General features: G+C 36.5%; 1 protein-coding gene across 1 annotated transcript in view; it reads right to left on the minus strand.

Annotated features, from left to right (window-relative positions):
• Positions 1 to 1,733: 1,733 nt before the first annotated feature.
• The window catches only part of LOC115210804 (speckle-type POZ protein), a 29,097-nt gene continuing 7,283 nt past the window's right edge, over positions 1,734 to 23,547 (minus strand). Inside the window, exons 3-10 of the mRNA XM_029779545.2 lie at positions 19,992 to 20,113; positions 18,696 to 18,847; positions 17,941 to 18,068; positions 17,271 to 17,448; positions 16,852 to 16,907; positions 11,175 to 11,297; positions 4,829 to 4,971; positions 1,734 to 2,843 (exon numbers count right to left, since the gene is read on the minus strand). Coding sequence (XP_029635405.1) covers positions 2,699 to 2,843; positions 4,829 to 4,971; positions 11,175 to 11,297; positions 16,852 to 16,907; positions 17,271 to 17,448; positions 17,941 to 18,068; positions 18,696 to 18,847; positions 19,992 to 20,113 — 1,047 coding nt within the window. The 3' untranslated portion in view covers positions 1,734 to 2,698. The remainder of the gene's footprint in view (positions 2,844 to 4,828; positions 4,972 to 11,174; positions 11,298 to 16,851; positions 16,908 to 17,270; positions 17,449 to 17,940; positions 18,069 to 18,695; positions 18,848 to 19,991; positions 20,114 to 23,547) is intronic.

The following is a 23,547-nucleotide window of genomic DNA, read 5'->3' on the forward strand; positions in this document are numbered from 1 at the left end:
TCGACAGGAAACATCAACAAATGTGATTGCGTACAACCCACCCACAAACAGTGACGTCACTTAACTGAAGCTCAGCGTAAGTTATAAACATTCATAAACAGACATACACACAAAACGGAGTTTTTTTTGAGTATCCGTCTAACGAATTCCTTCATAAAGCATTGGTTGGCCTGCAGCTCTATTAGAATGCGTTTGCCCAAGGTGCCATGAAGTGGGACAGAACCTGAAGACATGCTGCTGAGAAACAAACTTAACCATATAACCATGCCTGCACCTAAAAGTGAGTATGTATATATATACCCACACATGCAAACACGTATATATAATTAGTGATCATAATTTTGTGTGTATGTGCATACATAACTATGGATAAATATACACATGTATACATATATATAATATACACACACAAATGGATATATGTATACATATGGATATATTTATACTTCGTTAACATACACGTGTATATATACTTCATATACACGCACGCACACATACATACATACGTACGTATGTATATATGTTTGATCAGAATGGAGCTGTAGTAGATGATACTTGCCCACCGCATATCACCTTCGGCAAGTATCATCTTGTACAACACCGGGTCAACCAAAGCCTCGTGAGTGAATAAGGTACACAGAAACTAGATCGTTGTGTGTGTGTGTGTGTGTGTGTGTGTGGTGTGTGTGTGTGTGTGTGTGTGTGTGTGTGCATGAGAAAGAGAAAGTGAGTTCCTCTCTCGTCTATCTTCACACATTTGCTGATTGACTCACTGTTCATACAATGTCCTTTGCTTGCATTCCACTGCAAAAGCATGTCTAGGCTGTTGTTCATTATACAAGATTGTGACCTCACTTGGAAACATGTTGAGGCTGCTGTCAGAGCCTCTGGCTGTAGAAACTCTTCCCCAATGTGCTTTCATCTGCACTGAGTAAACATGGAAGTTAAATTGTATACATATACACAGCACAGAGAGAGAGAGAGACAGATAGATATATATATATATATTTACATATAGACACATTGGTAGATAGAGACAGATAGATAGATAGGTAGATACATACATACACACACACACTAAAAGGCAGAAATTGCTACATAGTTAAGAAACTCACTTCTCATCTATGTGCTTTCAATATCAAAACATAGCAACTTGAGAAAATGTCTTCTACTGTAACCCCACTCTGACACTTTTTGTGTGTGTGTGTGTGCATTTGTATGAACGTTTACAAATTATGATGAGTTACTACCAGTAACATGTTGAGATTTCCCATCAAGAGATTGTCTATGTTTGTCAAATTCCTATGGGTAAAAAAAAAAAAAAAAGTTTCATACTTCAAAAACAATGACAGGAAGAGAACATGGTCGTAAAAATCCTGCCTCAAATACCTCTTTGTCTAACACAATGGTAGCATGGAGAGATAAGAATTTAAGTGAACAAACAAATATATTATTCAAATATGTGCATGTATGTGTATATTTTTTTACATATACACATTCTCATGCATCGATACATACACACTCATGCATCTATCAATACACACACACACACAAAGAGGCATGCACACGTTTATGCAGAAGCAGATTCACATCCTATGTATTTACATTTTACAAAATGAAAAGGCAACAATATATTTCTGGTTTGCATTGTTGTGCTTACTCACTCCGATCGGAGCAAGTAAAAACTACTTTCACTAAGGAATTTTTAGCATTACAAAGGAACATATAGGAAATATAGTACCACCAAGGAATGTTTATTCAATAATCAAAAATGAATTATGAAAACAATATGTTCCTTTCATAACATTCATTGAACTACTTACATAAATATCACTAGAATGTAATGGTTCTGCTATCATGCCAAACTTTTCCAACAAGGTAAGACATTTTGCCGGTTAGCTTTCACAAGGAATCAGTACGGAAACTACTGAATAGGTGTAGCTTTTGAAGTTAAGATGGAAAAGGCAGACATGAGCTGTTTTGTTTTTTTGGGGGTTTTTTTTTTGTTTTTTAACAGGTGTATGTACATGTGTACGTATGTGTATATCAGTCTGTCTGTGTTTCTCTATGTATTTATATATATTTTTTATTTCTTTTTTTTTTTTAATAAATAAATGACTTGGTGGAAACAACAGTCAATATAAACAGGACCTCCGACAGCCAGTAAACTCTTGTAGAAATGTTAAGAGTACTCGCTTCTGTAAAAATCAGAGATACCAATTCTACTCTTTGACTATCTGGTGCTTTAAAACGTTTCTAGGAGCAGAAACTTAGTGAGGCCATGAAAATGACAACTCACACTGGGTTGGTGAGGTTGACACATCTTTTTCCATAGGATACTCCTCAGATTTTCATCCATTTTCACCATAAAACTGCGCTTTTATTCAAACTGTTACATCACAATCCTATTTTGTACTGCATGATATCCAATTTGACAAATTTTAAGATGAAATGCTGCAGACTTTTAAAAATAAGGCAGTTATTTTTGATAAGACAGTGGTGGCCATGAAGTAGCAGCAAAAATATAAAATCATAAGATGACTTCATTTTGGAGACAGCAGTAATAAATGCTCAATAATTCTGAAGAAATTGTGATGAACAGGGAAAAAGATTTAGCAAACAATGGCTTCCATGAGGTCAAGAGTAAGTGTTGAAGTATAAACTGCAGGAAAGAGCAGGAATCTAATGTAGCTGAATTTTACGACTGCTTCACTCTTTTACGTGGTGGACCCAATGGTGGTGACTGTTGACTTGCAAGTGCCCGAAAAGCATCTGCAATTAAATGGGGGTGACTCTGTATGAGTGTCTTCCAGCCAGTTGTCTCCATGACATCTGTAGCATGGCTAAAAAAATAAACAACAAACATTCATGTATATATATATATTCAATGAAATACACATTGCTAAGTTCAATCAAATACTTTAACCATAAAAGACAAAATACATGAAACATAAACACAACGGTTGAAAAAAAAAAAAAGAACTATTTAAAAATAATTCTTATATTCTTAATAATTCTTTTCACTTGCCTCAACAGGTCTTCACATAACTCTACTTGTGAAGACCTGTTGAGGCAAGTGAAAATCAAAGAATCAAATCAAAATCGATGAACATCAATGGAATTTGTAGTTTTGTGGTACCAGTGCCGGTGGCACATAAGAAACCCATCCGAACGTGGCCGTAGCCAGTACCACATCGACTGGCCTCCGTGCTGGTGGCACGTAACAAACACCATCCGATCGTAGCCGGGCCAGCCTCGCCTGGCCTCCGTGCCGGTGGCACGTAAAAAACACTATCCAAGCGTGGCCGTTCGCCAGCCTCGTCTGGCACCCGTGTCGGTGGCACATAAAAAGCACCCACTACACTCACGGAGTGGTTGGCGTTAGGAAGGGCATCCAGCCATAGAAACACTGCCAGATCAGACTAGGCCTGGTGCAGCCTTCTGGCTTCACAGACCCCAGGTGAACCGTCCAACCCATGCTAGCATGGAAAACGGACGTTAAATGATGATGATGATTGCAGAAGTTTACACTTAAAAAGAGTCACACAACACCATTTCAAATATACTTAACTTTTCATCCACTTGTTACCTTACATCAGAAAAAGTACTGAAAAGAATATCAACACCATCAAGGTTATTAAATCCAATTGTCATACTATCATAAATAACTAGAAATTGCTTTACACTTGTTTCCAGACTGTCTGCAGACATGTCCTCTATAGGCACAGCTCTATGTTGACCCTATTCAGCGTTTTCTTCAGAATCTCTACCATTATTCTGTCGTTAATTTAAAGGGACTGATCATTGTCATCAGTCATAATTTAATATCCATCTTCCAGGGTGGCATGGGTTGGACTTGAACCATTAAAGAGACTTCTTTACTGATCAGTTGACCTGCTAAAAATAGCAGCCAAACCTACCTCAAACATTCTACCATCTTAATAAGAAAGGATACACTAAATAATATATTCCAATATACACTGTGGCATAAAACAAATGAGATCATGACTTAAAAGCCTTTAGCTCATCTAAATCAAAGCTGCCCTGGACCACACACACCCAATGAGCTTCTTTCAGTTTTGTCTACCAAATTCACTCACAAAGCTTAGGGTCATCACCCAGGCTCTAATAGAAGGCACTTACCAAGTTACCACAGTCAGACTGAATCCATGGCCACGTAAGGGAAGCAAGTTTCTTACCATACAGCCATGCTTGTACCATCTAGAGATTATCAATTTAGATGTTTATGGTTCTTTAAACTTTAATAAAGAGATACTGATAGTTTTAATCATTCATCTTCCAGAGTTTAATTTTCCATACTTTTAAGACATTTAAAACATTTAAGACTTTTAAGACTTAAAAAAAAATTATTTTTTTTTATCCAGTTTCAGCTCACGAGCTGTGGCCATGCTGGGGCACCGCCATGGATAGCATTTTTAAAAATATTATAGAGTTTTAATATTTCCACTCCCCCACCAACCCACCCCATCAAAAAAATCCTCAATACCTGCACTCACTTCAACTAACATACATGAAAATTTTTGTTTAGTACACACTTTAGGCCCATTTCTCAGTGGAAAAAGTAATCCTGAAAACTGTGCTGAGAATCTGAGTAGGAACAGAGAAATTTTCAGTGCATTTGACTGAAGTGAAAATATAGTTCAATTCTAACAATTGAAATAAGACTATCCTGAAAATGGTTATGAGAATATGATTGTGTGTGCCAGGTAAACAACAGAGTTAAAATCAAATTTCATTAATTTTAGAGACCACATTCACAAATACCAACAAAGAAAAAATTCAGAAAATAATTAAACTTCTTACACACCTATTTATAAAATCTATGGCATGTGTCTTGAGCTGGTCAGCACTGTGTAAATCTGCTAAGACTAGTATCTCACAGACACTATCAATGGTGAGGCTGGAACAAAGTGCTTCTTCACACATTACTTTCAATCGCTCAAGAGCATACTAGAAAAAAAAAAAAAAAACAGAAAGCGTACTTCTGATGAGAAATTCTTAAAACATGAACATTAAAAACAAGGATTTTTAAAAAAGTAGGTTCCAAAAACCCAGGTAAACCTGTGGATATTTTTGTTAGACAATTACAGACAGGTGTCAGCTCAAGAGAATTACCAAACCAGACATTCAGCTTTCATCAAAGCAATCATTATTTATGGACGATGACAGTTTCTACAATTATCTTCAATATTTAATACTTGGTTTATTTATTAATCTAATTAGTGCTGGTTCTAAAACAGGTATTAAGAGTTGTTGACAGGAAGGGCAACCAGCTGTAAAAGAAACCCTCAGAAAAACTATTTGACACATGTCAGCATGGAAAAGTAAACATGAAATGCCACTGTAACTTTCTTTGTTACAAGGGTCTTTCATGAAATAGTACTTTTTCTTTGCTACCAAATTAAAAAGGGAAAAATCCCTTGCCATATAAATAGCATCAGAAATTATAATCGAATGTGCTTGATGAGCTCTACTTTTAAAAATTGAAAACTTAATAAAACACAGAATGTGGACAGTTAGAGTGTTCTAAAGTAATATTATACTAAGAAACAACCACACACTATGACAAAAGAGAGATTTACTAAGAAAATGAGATACGGACCAAGATAGGAAACCTGGATGGCCACTGAGTGTCTGGCATTCAATTTTCTTTTCTCAACAATATTTTGAATGTCAGCTTATTCTGTAATACAGCTTTTATATTTGATAAATTTGATGGAGAACAAAGAAATGTCCTCTAAGTTTAACTGATTTAATATAATATAATTTTGTTAAATATCTTAAATTCCTGAATAAGGCTTTTGAAAAGTAGTTATAGAGAGGAATGAAAGTTTCAGGCTATGTAATGCATTATGAAAAGTTTAAAACAATTAATTTATCAAATTGGCCCAAATAAGCTTTCAATATACTTACATACTGTGTTGCACTGAAATGCCAATAAAAAGAAAAGCTAATATGACAGAGGATTATTGGGAAGAGGAATTAAATTATTGTGGAAATAAAATATGTTTAAATAAGATGTAAACAAAGAACAGACAACTCATGCAGATGTAAAACATTGGCTTTGAATACAAAAAGCCAGCAATATGTTCAAGACGCCTTGCAGAGTTGAACCTAAGACCTTATGGGTACAAAGCAAATTTCTTAATCATTTGACCATACTGCACTTACAATTTGTGTATGTGTGTGTGTAATTTCATTCAGGTGTTAACCCTCAGGAGTACATCTCATTTGATTTGAAGGAATTTTTTTTGAACTATGAACTTTTAAATTTTGGTATCTTTATGAAAATGCCTGCTGAAGTCCCAGTATATCTACATTTATTTTTTATAAAAGAATATTCTATGCACGACTGAGAAATCATTAACCTACAACTTATTATTTTGTCCATAAACAAATCCGTGTTTTTTTTTGTATACTTTTCATTTTTTTTTTAATTCATCATTCTTCTTGACCAGTGGTTTCTCAACCAAGATCTATATAAGACTTTTTGGGGTCCATGCAACAAAATAACTGGGGACCCACAATGGTATTTTAAGGCGGCGAGCTGGCAGAAACGTTAGCACGCCGGGTGAAATGCTTAGCGGTATTTCGTCTGCGTTACGTTGTGAGTTCAAATTCCGCCGAGGTCAACTTTGCCTTTCATCCTTTCGGGGTCGATAAATTAAGTACCAGTTACGCACTAGGGTCGATGTAATCGACTTAATACCTATGTCTGTCCTTGTTTGTCCCCTGTGTTTAGCCCCTTGTGGGTAATAAAGAAATAGGTATTTTAAGGGCTCTTAAAATCATTTTGTTTTAGATACATGTACTGGTATGCACTGCAAGAAAATGCTAGGTTTCTTTCTCTAACATTTTACATGGTTCAACTTACACAAGTTAATGCGTGAAAAACACAATAGGAATTTTGAAAGAAGTATGTATAATTAACTAGTTCTTAAACATCGAATGGCTATAGCTATCTACCAGAATAAAGTAGCAGTCAAAGGGGTCCAAAGATAAAAGTAAAAAAAAGGGTTGAGAACCCTTGTTCTTGACCAATTAATTCAAACCAGGGTCTGCTTTGTTTAGCTTGTAATATGCAAATGTAACCATGCCCAATTTGATACAGGTAAAAATTATTGATTAGTAACTACAGCAAATAACTTTTATACATAATGCTGAAGAGTTAAATTTCAATAACACCTCATGAATAGTTGCATGGCGCTGGCAACGGCCACGCCATCCATTCGTGGCCGTTGCCAACGCCGCTCCAACTGGCCTCGTGCCAGTGGCACGTAAAAAAGCACCATCTGTTCGTGGCCGGTGCCAGCCTCGCCTGGCCCCTGTGCTGGTGGCACATAAAAAGCACCATCCGATCGTGGCCGTTTGCCAGACTCGTCTGGCACCTCTGCCGGTGGCACGTAAAAAGCACCCACTACACTCATGGAGTGGTTGGCGTTAGGAAGGGCATCCAGCTGTAGAAACATTGCCAGATCAAACTGGGCCTGGTGCAGCCTTCTGGCTTCCCAGACCCCAGTTGAACCGTCCAACTCATGCTAGCATGGAAAGCGGACGCTAAACGATGATGATGATGATATTATTCATGAAATTGAATTCAAATAAAATAATTGTAAGATAAGGTAATAGAAGGACCTGCCCACCTCATTCCCCTTGTTTGTATATGTGTGTGTGTGTGTTTCTTTTACATAATACTTGGTGTGAAATTGTGTATTGAAACATATTGTTATATTAAGGAAGGTTTTCTTTTGTTTTTTTTTTTGCCAATAAACACATGCACTATTTATTTGATCTGCAGTGAAGATCAAATAAATAGGGCATGTATTTATTGGCAAAATAAACAAAAAGGGAAATGACAATCCCCAAATATAACAATATAATAGTTTGATTAAGCTCCACATGACTTTCATGTGTATGTAGGACATCATATCCCTCTCGGAGGAATACACACACTGTATTAAATGGTTTCAACCATTGGCCTGCAGATGTGCTGAGACGCCACTTAGTATACATTTTTTTTAGGAAGTTACCTCCCTTGAGTGATATGTGTTTGAGGACGTTGGTAGAAAAGTGTATAGAGCAGTGCTTTTCAACATTTTTGCTGGAGCGAAACCCCAAGGAAACATTCCACTGGCTCGAGGAACCTCTGTGCAATAATTTAATAGTCTTATACATACATATCTGCACAGGAGAATTAAAAATTACTGCCGATTTTAGCAGTTTTGTAACTTCTTGCAGAACCCCTAGATTGTACTGGCGGAACCCTGGTTGAAAACCACTGGTATAGAGAAACAAAAAGACTTGTACATCTGTTTCATTGACTACGTGAAGGCGTTTGACTATGTCAAGGATGAAGAAGAGTTGGTGAGAATGTTGGAAGAACTCGAGATTGATGGGAAAGATATAAGAATGATTCGAAATTTGTATTGGGACCAGAAAGCAGCCATCAGAGTGCATGGAAAATTGCGTGAATGGATTGATATTCAGAAAGGCGTCCAGCTGGGTTGTATTTTGTCACCTGATTTATTTAACCTGAATAGTGAGAAAGCTCTAAGCAAGATCAAGACAATTGCAGGGCTACAACTGGGGGAAAGGAATTATAACAATCTGAAGTATGCAGATGATACGGCTTTGTTTGTGGACACAGAAGAGCAGCTTCAGGGATTGATTGACATCGTGACTGAGGAGAGCGGAAAGCTTGGATTGACTAACTGCCAGAAAATCTTCTCAATGGTCTGTACCAAGAAAGCACAGGTACCCCCGAATGTCGCCTGATGGTGAATGGAACTGGGATAGAACAGAAGGACAGTTTCATATATCTGGGAAGTTGGATAACATCAGATGGAAGGTCAGGTAAGGACATCAAGTGCAGAATTGGATTAGCAAAGAAGGCTTTTATGGATATGAGGAGCATTTTTTGTGCAAAGGGAATTGGAATGGAAGTCAAAAAAAAAAGACTACCGAAGTGTTATATCTGATCGGTGCTAACAAATGGATGGTGGAGACTGAGTTGATGAGAGGAAGAGGAAGGTAGAGAATGAACGTGCAAAGTGAGAAAGACCTGGGTGATGTTGCAAGGGAAAGAAATAAATGGAAGAGGGACAAGCCATGATTCATCAATGGCATGAATATGCCTTGACACAAGAGAGGTGTCAGCATGCACGCATGTGAATATGGCTGAATTGTTATGCTTGCTTCATAACCACGAGGCTCTGGATCGATCCATACCTAATTCAAAATGCATGTTTATCTGCATTCTGTGCTAGTAAAAGGTTCATTTATCAAATCTTATATGCTGCTTTTTACGCCATGCCAAACAGTTGAAAGTTAATTTGGTAGTTCACATTTTATTTGCAATACCCAAAGAAGGTATAGTACCAAAGGCTGTTTTTTTGGCTATGAAAACAGGAAAACCTAGTAGGAATTATATTATTGACATCTCAAGTTGTTCAAGAAAAAACAGTGATTAAGTTCTACTTATCACCAGACAAACTATGCCCTTTCAGTCTTTCTCATAAGACACGCTGTCAAGAGAATCAGAAATTGTCTAAATCGGTATGTTAATAAGGAAAACAGTAAACATGGAAAAACAATAGCACAGCTCAGTGTTGAGCAATGACTGAACAGCAATTTTTTTTGAGCAATGCAGTCCAGAATATGCAGAATCACACTTTTAGATGTGTGACAGAGGTATCTTTTTACATCTACTTTCCATAGACTATATATTATGAAAGGGTCTAATGGGTCAGAGGATACATCTTGCATTTCTAAAGCAGGCCACTTTACAGAGTTTTTTTTTTTTTGCGGAGCCAGTACTAACAAGTTCACTTTGAAAATTTCCAAAACTTAATAGCCCCTTTGAATGAGAAAGAGTGGACACTTTAATCAAGGTGATGAGAGGTTAAAGTATGATGCAGGGAGCCAAACAAGTTTACTGTTTGTGGGACAGATTCATGGTTACTTTGTTCTTTACACTTTTAGACAATTTGTATAAAATTTCTGAATACACTATCAAATGTGTTGAGATTTAATGGGATGTGTGTTACAACAAATACTTTAGTAAATATGTATGCTGCTTGTATTAAAGCAGCTTTTGGCATTAACTAATTTTCATTTGTGTCAGTATCTGGGTGATTAGATGTGTAAAATTAGCACCCAGAAAATGGGTTTTGAAACTTTTCATTTTGAATACAGCTTATCAGAAGGGCATTGTCTGTGACAGTCTGTGTGTATTTGTGCATGTGTGTGTGTACACATGCAATTATGTGTAAGTAGTCAGTTGATATTTTAAAGGTAGAGAAAAACTGAGTCACTTGGGACTGGACAACCTATGATGCTCTGTCAGGGTTACATCTATGAAATACTTCAATGCATGTAAAACAGAGCTACCAATAACTGGAATTTGATTAAAATCCTGAATCATTCAGTCAGCTATGCAGTAGTAGTATAGTAGTAGTAGTAATATGAGTGCAAGCACTATAACAGTTTGTGACTGTGTCCACCATTTAGTGGTGTAGTTTCCTACTCCTGATGGACGACCTTTGCACTACTCACATGACAACCTTCCAACATATGGGATCTATTTGGTAGTTGTTACTGATGATGGTTTTACAAGGTCAAAGAACAAATCCTGCTTCAACCTCTTCTCCTTGTCTTTTACAACACAGAGGAAATGTTGGGGCTATTCTTTCACATGCCAGTCCCCAGACAGCATAACTCAAACAAGAAGAATCAACTGCTTTTAAGAATTTGAATTCCTATAAGCCAATGATGTAGCTTCTACATAATCGATTGACCTGCTAGTAATAGCAGCCAAATCTTTCTAAAATCATACTACCATATTTAAGAAATATGGAGTGGTTGGTGTTAGGAAGGGCATCCAGCTGTAGAAACACTGCCAGATCAGACTGGAGCCTAGTGCAGCCTTCTGGCTTCCCAGATCCCTGGTCGAACCGTCCAACCCATGCTAGCATGGAGAACGGACGTTAAACGATGATGATGATGAAAAAGAAATATATTGGATAGTGTAGTCTCATGATAAACTATGTCTGAAATGATGAGTGCATTGTTATAGTCAGAACGACATTGATCATGGGTCAATTTGACAAGAGTTGACATGAAAACAAATTTCTAAAATATGAAAAAAAACTCACTTTATCTGCTGCTGCTAAAAGATCATCTGCCATTTTCTCTAAGTTTGGTGCTTTACCAGTGTAAATAAAGCGTAACATTTCTCGCATTACTTCATGGTCTACATCTGTTATTTCCACACGGTTCTGAAACAGAATAAAAATACATGGAATGTTTAGAGTAAACTGTAAAAAGAAAATATCTTTATCTCTCTTTCTTCAGTCTTATAGGGTCATATCTACAAAATAAACTACCTAAAATGCTTTCCTTCATTTTAATTACTCTGGCTTCTTTAAAAACTTTTCATTAAGTAGCACCTCTGGCAAGTGTCTCCTGACCCTAGGTCAGCAAATCCTTTTGAATGAAGCTGGTGGATAGAAACTGTGTGGAAGCCTCACACTTTCTGTGTGTGTGTGTGTGTGTGTGTGTGTATATATATATATATATATACACACACACACCCGTGTTTGTCCCCCACCACCCCTTGACAACTGGTGTTGGTTTGTTTACATTCCTATAATTTAGCAGTTTCATAAAGGAGAGAAAGTCAAATGCACCAGGCTAGGGGAAGGTGATTGTTCAACTAAACCCTTCAAGGCAGTGCTCCAGTGACTGAAACAAGTAAAAAAATAAAGGAATATATGAACTCAAAAGACTTGTTAATCCAGTTTCAACTTCCTTGTACTTCCTCTCTAGAATTCTTATACTTCAATTCCCTATACTTTTTTTTTTAATTTACCTCAGTTCTACAACAGGAATAAGAGTACATCTTGATACCCTTATATTTTCAGCATGTTTTAGCTACTAAACAAAAGCAAGCATGTAATACTCATAAAAAAGCTTTGCTATAATTAAAAGAACCTTTCACCACTTTCTGAAATATAACACTTATGCATCTTATCAGTTGTGTTAAAATGTACACTTCACTAAGCACTTAGCAAAACCGTTTTCTTATTACTTGCTAGATTTTAATGATCATAACATTTAAGTACTTTTTGCACTTACTTTTTTAGACTACAACAAATATTTCTAAACCATAACTTTGATTTTTCTCATTGACTCCTTTGAAAATGTAGACTATATTGAAAATTTGAACCATGAACCAAGTTAAATCATAAATTACAGCATTAAGAAGAAACGCTATATTTTAGACCAAATTGTTAGAAAACAACCCTATTTTTGTTTTCCTTTCATTTCAAATTTGAAATATCAGCCAAATGTTTGAAATACATCAGTGTTTGAAAAGATTCTTATATACAAGGCTCTTAAAGACAGAGGAAAGTTAAGACTTCTGCAAAACATCTCATGACTTACATGATGAAATAATATGCAATTAATGCAAATATGAAATGAGAAAAAATTTAATGAAATAGAATCAAATGAGCACTCATAAGCAAAACTAGCCATGGGTTTACACTTTATGACCATATTTCTATTAAAATACACTGCATACAACATTCAATTTTGAAAATATCCAAACATTTTAAGGGATTTCAAGTATTAACTTTAAGCCAGTGTTTGGAACATAACAAAAGGTTCTTCATAAAATTATTTTTTGAGAGGTTTCAATTTAAATATTAATGAACACTTCAAACAAAAAGTTTTTATATCACAATACCAGACAATCTCATGCAGGTTGGTATCAAATGGATCAAATATGCAATTTAAAAACGATAAGATGTAATAAATATACTTGATGCTATTGTCACAGCCTACAGAAACCAACCAATGATTGCAAAAAATGTACAGCCCAGTTATTTTCACAGTCTTAATCAAATATTTTTCAAAAAGCAGTTAGATACAAAATGCTACCAAAAGACTAACATAAATGTAATATAAAATAGGAAAAACAGACTAGCAGAAGAAGCAAAGCAGACCACCTAGTGCTGTTGCATGGCTATTAGAAAATCTAGTGTCAACTTGAAATTAACAATCAGTTGTAATGAGAAAAATGGAAGAGAAGTGAAAGCTAATGAAAAGATATAATTGATACCTAATAAGCAATCTATATTTGTTAGATATGTTGAAACAAAAAGTAATATGAGCAACTTATTTTTGTTGTTAACCCTAAGTTAATCTTGATCAAGCAGACCAAATCAAAGCATTCTAGACCATCATTATCATAGTTTAACATCCGTTTTCCATGCTCGCATGGGTTGGATGGTTTGACAGGGAACTGGCCAGCAGGGGAGCTGTCCAGACTCCAATTGTCTGTTATGGCATGGTTTCTACAGCTGGATGCCCTTCCTACGGCCAACCACTTTACAGAGTGTGTTGGGTACATACATGTGATCTGATCAATAAGTATCCAGACTGTTGCCATAATAACAAGGCTATGTAGTAGTGTGCCGGTAATACATAAAAAGCACCACCCGAACATGGCCAATGCCAAGTCAAGTCAAGTACATCAATGTCAGCAATATCAAAATAAACTCAAATAGAAATTGTAGTTGTGATACCTGTGCAGGTGGCACGTAAAAAGCACCATCTGAACATGGCCAATGCCAGTGCTGCCTTGACTGGCGTCCATGCTGGTGGCACGTAAAAAGCACCATCCAATCATGGTCGATGCCAGCTCCTCTGGCCCCTTGTACAGGTGGCACGTAAAAAGCACCCACTACACTCTCGGAGTGGTTGGCATTAGGAAGGGCATCCAGGTGTAGGAACACTGCCAGATCAGATTGGGGCCTGGTGCAGCCTCTACACACACTTTCATGTGGCTCACATACTCTTCTCCATATACTTTCTGCAACTTTGTTTGGCCTCTGAGCAGGTATCTCCATGGCAACTTTCTCTGTCATGGTCAAAGCGATCACTACACATGTTCCTTCCAAACACTGATGTAAACAGCGAAAGTGAGCTAGAACATTAAAACTTAGTGCACATGCACAGCAGAATCCAAGGTCAGTCTGTGCCAAGCTGCTTCACTCTTTATGCTTTAGCTTGGTTACTATAGCAACAGTCCGGATACTTATTGATCAGACCTCATATGCAGCACCAGCATAAGTGCATTTTAGGTGGCACCAGCATCTGGAAAGGACAAGCCTATGAGGTTTACAATTTTTCGGATGATACAATATGGTACGAGAGATTTGGCTATTTGTTCCAGATTGTATGACCAAGCAGAAGCTTCCTCACTGACTAATGATATCTTTCCATATAAAAGAAATGTGGATAAAGGGTTCCCAAATGCAGTTGAATGTGTGGAGTTTATGTAGCAGTTGTGTATATAATTCCTGCATTAGAATAAGTCATAATAAAAAAAAAAAAAACCAAATGAAGAAGAAGAGCAACATTTGTGATGAGATGCATTTACTATATAACAATCTAAGACAATGAAGTAAACTGAGACAAACGAATTTGATCACTGCTGAGATGCTTAAAACATCTGGTGGTGTTGGCTATGGCCTGGTCATCTGCATTGTAAACCAAGTAGTTCATAATGGAGTCATACCCAATGACTCGCGTAGCAGCACCATAGTCAACTGCTACAAGGGTAAAGGTAATGCTCTAGATAGAAATAACTACAGGGGTATTAAACTGTTGGATCAGGTGATGAAGGTCACAGAGAGGGTCATAGTCCATCTCATTAGGGAGAGAGTCTGCTTAGATGAGATGCAGTTCGGTTTTGTTCTCGGTAGAAGCACCACTGATGCCATATTCCTGGTTCGACAACTGCAGGAGAAATACCTAGCTAAAGATAAACCCCTTCTACTTAGCTTTCGTGGACTTGGAGAAAGCCTTTGACAGTGTCCCCTGATTTCTTATCTGGTGGGCAATGCAGAAACTGGAGATTGACGAATGGTTAATAAGGGCTGTACAGGCCCTATACAGAGTAAGGTTAGGATTGGCAATGAGTATAGTGAAGAATTCCAGATAGAAGTAGGAGTCCACCAAGGTCCAGCCCTCAGTCCCCTTTTATTCATCATAGTCCGCCAGGCAATAATACATGTATTCAAGATGGGTTGCCCCTGGGAGCTCCTCAATGCTGATGACCTGGCCTTCATAGCAGAATCACTACTGGAACTAGAAAAGAAATTTCGGGTGTGGAAGCTAGGTTTAGAATCAAAAGGCCTTAGAGTAAATGTAGCAAAGACCAAAGTTATAGTAAGCAGGAAGGCAAACTCATCACACACACTCTAAGGTAGGTGGCCTTGCTCGATCTGTAGGAAAGGTGTAGGTAGAAACTCCATAAGATGTACTCAGTGTAAGCTATGGATGCATAAGAGGTGCAGCAACATCAAAAGAAATAAGATTGAGATAATTATTTTGGATATCTCTAGTCATGAAGATGAAGCTTATATGCAAAAAAAGAGCAGGAAGAAATGAAGGATGACATCACCAACAGAGAAAAGAGTGTTGCTGAAGACAACAGGACACAAGCATTGATAGAATGCATCTGGGAAAGTTCTATTAGACATGGTATGAGAGAAAGATGGAGCTCATAAGCATGCAGTGCCTGGCACTGTTGACTGCATTGCTGATACCACATGCAGCAATACGGTGTTAAAAATTGTCAAGAGGAAGAAATGACTAGTGAGTAATCTTGGAGAATAAGTTTCCAGTAGATCTGATCTTACCAAAGTCATATTGGTGTCCAATGCAACAAGGAATTTTGGAAACTAGGAAAGTGTTTACTTTTAATAGCTAAGTCAAAACTAGAAACCCACTTTTAATTGAGCAATGAAATAGTCCTCGCAAAATCAGACAAATGCCTGCAATCATCATCATCATCGTTTAACGTCCACTTTCCATGCTAGCATGGGTTGGACGGTTTGACTGGGGTCTGGGAAGCCTGAGGGCTGCACCAGGCCAGTCAGATCTGGTGGTGTTTCTACAGCTGGATGCCCTTCCTAACGCCAACAATATTATTAATAAGTATTTGGAGTAATAGTAAATTTAATTTGTTTTTGCACAGTACTTGAAACTAATTGCATCAAAGCAACAAAACTTGTAGATGTAATTCAACGGATCACAAATGAAGGGTATAAACCAATCAACACCTACTTTCCCCATGTTTGCATGGGGAAAATAGTCTATATGTTAGAGAATCAGAATCAAAATCGATCAATGGAAATTGCAGCTGAGTTACCAGTGCCGGTGGCACGTAAGAGAACCATCCGAACGTGGCCGTTGCCAGCGCCGCCCCGACTGGCCTCGTGCCGGTGGCACGTAAAAAGCACCATCCGATCGTGGCTGTTTGCCAAACTCGTCTGTCACCTGTGCTGGTGGCACGTAAAAAGCACCCACTACACTCACGGAGTGGTTGGCGTTAGGAAGGGCATCCAGCCGTAGAAACATTGCCAGATCAAACTGGGCCTGGTGCAGCCTTCTGGCTTCCCAGACCCCAGTTGAAACGTCCAACCCATGCTAGCATGGAAAGCGGATGCTAAACGATGATGATGATGATGATTCTTTTGACTACATACTCTACCTACCAATAGCCACTTGAACATGACATGAGACTTTTTTTTGTGAGGGATTTGCAGGTAGGTAAGTAAACTGGAGCTATCAGAGTCAGATATCTTTTTCAGATACACACCACATTGACAGTAGAGATCTCAACTAAGGCCATGTGATCAATAACAGGGGTGCCTTAACTTCACAGCCATTGTTTTGGCAAATTAGGTATCAAAAATAATTTTTAAAAATATAAATTTTAGAAGGCATTTTATAAAAGATGTCTATTTTCACATTTACCTGTTTTCTTTCTTCCATTTCATGCTCAAACATTGCATTAAATACAGGGGAGCGGGCTGAAAAAGAAATACATTAAATTGTTCATATTAGAACTGTTTCACATTGTGTTGATGTATTCAAAAAGTAAACATAAAGATATGACATTTGACAAATGCAGAAAAGGCTCAATTTAAAATGCTAAATCATTAGAGTATATCTTGCAGCATTCAAATTTCAAAATAATCTATCACAGCAAATGCAACCAAATGAAGCACCAAATTAAAAACCCTTAATCATTACAGAAAAAAAAGAACCTCTTACACTGCTTGAAATGAATAGAGTAAAATTGAATTGGCCCAATTTGTGACAAGTAATTATTTAATCAACCCCAAAATGATGATAAAGTTCAACAGTAATAACTTCAGAAAAGCAATTCTTACCAGCCAAAATAGCTTTGTGTGCTTGAAACTCTCGACCGCCAACACATAACGTAACATCACTAAAAGAAGACCGTTCAAATAAACCACCTAAGTCATCACTGAGTCGACATTCAGGCACCTTAACAGGTGTACAATTACTTTGTCCAGAAACATTTACTGTATCCCCAACTACACTCACCTAAAAAGCAAAATACAAGTTAATAGTTAACAAAAAAAAAAGTGTAAATTTAAAAAATAAATTTGCTCTTTCTTAAATTGCTAGCAATCAACTTTATATAGAAAAAAATTCATAATCTAACATATTTTGTAACTCAAATGATGTCCAAGTACATACGTGCTCATGAATAATCATTATTATATAACACTAAACAAATTTTTTGGCATGTAAAAAAAATAATTTTACACTAAAATTTCAATTCTCTAATTTAAACTTAACTTAAAAGACTTTGCAGATAAAAACCAAGAAACATTTAAGCTCATAAATTAAGGCCAAGAAACTATTTAAAGAAAACTTGAACAGATTAGTAGGAAGGTATTTCAAAGAAACTAATTTAAAACTGTACTGAAATAAAAAAAAAATTAGACTGTCATTTCTATTAAACAATTAAAACTATGCTTGAACATTTTAATTGAAAATTAATTTAAAACAAATTTATTTTAAAATAGTTACCTCACAAAATATTGTCAACTTGTCATCAGGTAAAAGCCCGTTGGCTTCATCCATTAAAAAATCTCGTCTAATGAATTTTTTAAATCCCCAATCTTTTCCCTGCACAAATCTATATGCCCTTTGGCTTTCTGCAATAAGACAAACAATAAAACATTATGAATTTAGTGTTACAAAGTTAAAGCCTCTGTTATGTATATGCATCTTTTATTTTCATCCATAACGGTTTTTCAAAGATAGAATTTAAATCTTTATAAATCTATATAAATGTTGGAATATAAATGTGAAGACTGAAATGTTCATCAAAGCAACTATTATCAGTTTTAACCCTTTTGTGTTCAGATTACTCTGTTAAATGTAATACTTTTTCACTCAAATTGTTTTGAATTAATCATGCATTATCTTATAGCTTTGAGGTTTCAATGATGTGATTGTTTATTTTTAGAATGGCATTGTAGGTTAGGTGTGAGAAGCTGGATCTGGCCAGTTTGAATATAAAACATGTGGAATATTTGGGCCGGATATGGCCGGTTTAAACACTAAAGGGTTAAAGCAGCAAATGTCAATTGCAATATAAAAGAAAAACACAAACTATGGAGAAAATAGGTTAAATTTTCACCCCTAGAGACAGAGAATAATAATAGTTCAAAATAGTAGCAAGAACAAACATCATCAAATATTATGAGAATTATGTTTAAAACAACATCCCTTTGAAGTCAAAACCAAGATAATCTTACAAACAGAGGAAGAGCACTTACCCATTGCTTTAGTTTCTTCTCGTTTGGCATTTAAAATAGAGAATTTAAATTTAGCCCTAACTTCACTTTTGTTGCAAGAAACTAATAATAAATATAAAGAAAGGTAATCTTTACTTTCTTCATCAAGTCCTTTAGGGTTGACCCGTAAACACCTGAAAAATATTGAAAATTATATTTTCAGTCAATTGAAGAAGGAATAATATCAGCAACAGTTTAAAATCTTATAATTTCCTTTTGACTAAGAAATAAGTAAGCATTTACAAACAACGAACATTTCTTGCTAGATCATCATCGTTTAACGTCCACTTTCCATGCTAGCATGAATTGGACGATTTTGACTGAGGGCTGGCAAACTAGATGACTGCACCAGGCTCCAGTCTTGACCTGGCAGAGTTTCTACAGCTGGATGCCCTTCCTAATGCCAAACACTCCGAGAGTGTAGTGGGTGCTTTTTACGTGCCACCAGCATGGGGGCCAGTCAGGCGGTACTGGCAATGACCTCCCTCGAATCTTTTTACACATGCCACCGGTGCCAGTAAGGCGGCACTGGTAACGATCACGCTCGAATGGTGCCCATTTACGTGCCACTGGCACGGAAGCCAGTTAGCCGCTCTGGCAACGATCACGCTCGGATGGTGCTCTTGGCACCCTACTAGCACGAGCACAAGTGCCAGTAAGGCGACGCTGGTAACGATCACGCTCATATGGTGCCTTTTATGTGCCAGTGGCATGGAAGCCGGTTAGCCACTGTCAACGATCACACTCATATGGTGCTTAATGTAAAATACTGTCCAACAGTTTTAAGATAGAAATGTAATTTACAAAAGCTCCAGGTTCAGATCTACTACCTAGCAGCCTGAGCATGCGTTTTTAGCAATAGCTGAAGGCCAACTAAAGCCCTGTGAGTAGATATGTTAAGTGGAAACTGAAAGAAGCTTGTCATGTGCATGTATGTGTGGCTGTTTCCTTGTCTTGACTGTGCAATAGTTGTAAATGAGTGCCCTCATCACACAAGCAATGTCATTAATTTCCAGTCTTCTGTGAAAGCATGTCCATCTCTGAGAAATATTCCCTTGCTTGGAAACAGGTGAGGGTTGACAGAAGGAAGGGCATCTGGCTATAAAAACCTTGCCAAAACAAACACAGTAGCCTGGAGTAGTCTTCTACCTGGCCAGCTCCTCTCAACCATCCTACCCATGCATGGAAAACAGACGTTAAACGATGATGATGATGATGAATGTCATTATTGAACAATTATATTATGAACTGATAAAAAATGGTTTGAAATCAACATACCATTTCAATTTGTCATTAGCTCCCGCAGAAAAGGTTGAGCTTTTCAATACTTCACCCATTTCTTCTCGACAAAAACTAAAATTATTTATGGTCCAAATGTAGGAAAACTTTACTACTTTCACCTGTAAAGAATTTGAAGAAAAAAAAAGGAAAAATATTTAAAAAGTTAGATTTTAATATTTCTTCAAATGAAACAATACAAACAATGATAAAAGTATTGACAAAGAACATACTAGTAATACTCTCTAAAATTTTTGATTAACATACAATACAATGGCGACCAGTTTCATAAATATAACATCCTCTACCACTACAAAAAAAAAAAAAAAACGAAGTTGTTTAGTACCTGGTTAGCATTGATCCAGAAAACCTATAGACTTAAAATGTCATCTAGTTCAATTCTACCTCCTGGACTTTGGATAATGCAAGGATAACTTCCTTTCACCAGTCTCAGAAATGATGAAAACCGTCATGAATGCTGCCCTTCTTTTTCTGACTAACTCATATAAAAATAAAAAAAACTACCCCAGACATGATGTCCCTAAGCTTTTTTCAGATACAGTATATCCAGAAGTGTATTATCCAATGTTCCCTTTCTTCTATTAAGGTAGGTTGTAATTTAAGGGAGATTTACTTATTTCTAGCAGGATGAGCAATCATGTAAAAGCTTACTTCATAGGTTCAAAGGGTTGGTAAACAAGGAGTATAGATAGCTGTGAGGGGTACAATCTTAAATGGATTCGACAAAGGCTAGCAGTAGTAATACTGAAAAATTCATTCAATTCCAAAAACATTTTCAATACTAATTAAGCATAATTAATATTGCTAAATGTTAAAGCCAATGTGGTCTTACATTGATAAAATTAAAATGACTAGCTACATCAGCCATACTGAAAAAAAGATATCTACACAATGCAGTTTGTAGGACTCATTTCTACTTTCATTGACTTTTAAAGGCATAAAGTGCTACATTATATGTATGTCTAAGAGAACTTAGTACTGGAGTGGTTTGTATTAGAACATGAAACTATAGATGCTAAATGTCTAGTATAACAATGCAAAAGGAAAGTGTTGCTGTCATAAACAACATATTTCACAAAGTAGTTAAATTTATCACTGACTGTGACAATAATAAGAACGAAATAAATTGCTTGAAAGAACATCCACATTAAACAAGTGACCAGGGTTTTTCTGAGACTTCAGCTTATCACTTGTAATATAAATCCCTGGATCAATCTCTTTAAGCCTTCAAATTTATGGTTAAAGAATTTAACTCTAAGGAAATATCACGAGAACTATATTTAAAAAAAAAAAAAAACCCTCAATAATGAAGGCTATTATTTTAGGAGCAAGATTCAAGACTTTTCAAGAACAAATGCTAAATCTGAAAACAACAGTTTCTTAAACCACAGTCTAGAACTTAGCACTAAAGAATGTCAATACTCTTTTACTTGTTTCAGTCATTTGACTGCGGCCATGCTAGAGCACCGCCTTTAGTCGAGCAAATCGACCCCGGGACTTATTCTTTGTAAGCCCAGTACTTATTCTATCGGTCTCTTTTTGCCAAACTGCTAAGTGACGGGGACGTAAACACACCAGCATCAGTTGTCAAGCAATGCTAGGGGGACAAACACAGACACACACACTTATATATATATATACATATATACGACAGGCTTCTTTCAGTTTCTGTCTACCAAATCCACTCACAAGGCATTGGTTGGCCCGGGGCTATAGCAGAAGACACTTGCCCAAGATGCCACGCAGTGGGACTGAACCCGGAACCATGTGGTTGGTTAGCAAGCTACTTACCACACAGCCACTCCTGCGCCTATGTTCACAATTAAAATATCTTTGTGAACACACAACTGATACAGAGAAGATCACTGAACAGGAACCTATTTCAGTTATATTTTTCTGTTCTTCTTGGATATATAGGAATGGCCACAGACGATTTCCATCTAAAAATGCCATATGTGCAATATAGAAGGCCTCATTTTCTCTAGTTTTCAATTAAATTAAACACTTAGGAGTGGTTGGCATTAGGAAGAGTACCCAGTTGTAGAACCAAGCCAAATTAAACTGGAACCTGGTACAGGTTTACCTGTTCCAGTCAAACCATGTAACCAATGCCAGTATGGAAAGCAGGTGCTAAATGATGATGATGACTTGGAATATCAATATAAACCAGGTAAAATTATCTCCAACAAATTAGTTTCTTCAACTTCTTTTGCTTATTGAATTTATTTTTGTCTGGTGCATTTCATTGTTGTAATTAACCATTAATCAATGCTCAATGCTAACTTTGGCTGACATTGAGAGCATCATAGAACTCGGTCACTCACTGTGAAGAATTCGTGTTGTAATAACAAAAAATAAAATTACAAACAATGTCTTGTCAGTGACTTCTGTAGCACAATTTTCATATTTGAGCAAAGTCAACCATTTTCATTTGTACCCTTCCCAAGATTGAATTTTTGTAGCCTTCTTATTCAGAAAGAAGCTTTTATAATTGATGAGGGCTTACAAAAATGTTAGTACTACCTCCTATGAAAATACTTCATTCTGAATACAGATCAACAAAGTATCCAATTATTTGATATATCCCATAAATGTAAAAGGAACAAAATATTAAACTGGAGAATGAGAAATTTCAAGTAGTTTTGACAATTTTGATTTATGAGGGGAAAATGTGTGCATTCTGATGTCTGTGCGATCAGACTATAAACTTTAACAAATTCATGATAAATTACCTCACCTAAGTATAAGAAAACTATGTAATGTAAAGTAAAGGTAAAAACATCTTGCTTAGATTTTTTCAAATCCAACAGAGAACATATGTGAATTCTGTTGTGGCAACTAAAATATGTTCTGGACTAAAATCTAAGTTTAATAAACTGACAGATTAACACCTAATAAAGGCTACTCGGACTATGGATTGCATTTCACTGGATTTTACGGGACCTAAACAACTGGTACTTGTTGGCAACAGATAAGTATTCGCATAACCCCTTTGTATTTACTTGTATAGATATCACCCCTCAAACTAGTGTTTGATGTCTGAAAGAGCTATTTTCTCCAGCTGGAAATATCAGCACTGACCACAATGATAAAGAAGAAGTTCAATTCATATCAATGAAAGTGAGAAATTTCCTAAATGACCACAGAATTGTACAAAGTAGAACTACAGGTAATGGCCAGTGTGAGAGAATTAATAAGACAATATGGGAATAGTAAAATCATGGTATTTCCCAGAATCTAATTAAGAAAGCTTTCTTGGAATCATCATTCTACACAATCTCTGCTTTCACTGTCTGTCAATGAGAATTCCCACGATTAATTTTTCTCTTGTCTTTAGACATTCTCTAGTAATTATTCTCAACTTCCTTGGATAATTTATACCGTTTTGAACTTGCAACAAAATGTCTGCACCTGCAAATGTGATCATTCAATAGAACTACTTGAAACGTAAGGACAAGTTTGCTTTTCTTCCGATCACTAACAGAGCAGTAGACATTCTCCAATAGTGATTTGTCATGATAACCAAAATCTCCAG

This window comes from Octopus sinensis, linkage group LG4, assembly GCF_006345805.1.
Source record: "Octopus sinensis linkage group LG4, ASM634580v1, whole genome shotgun sequence".
In the NCBI taxonomy this organism is placed as follows: Eukaryota; Metazoa; Mollusca; class Cephalopoda; order Octopoda; family Octopodidae; genus Octopus; species Octopus sinensis.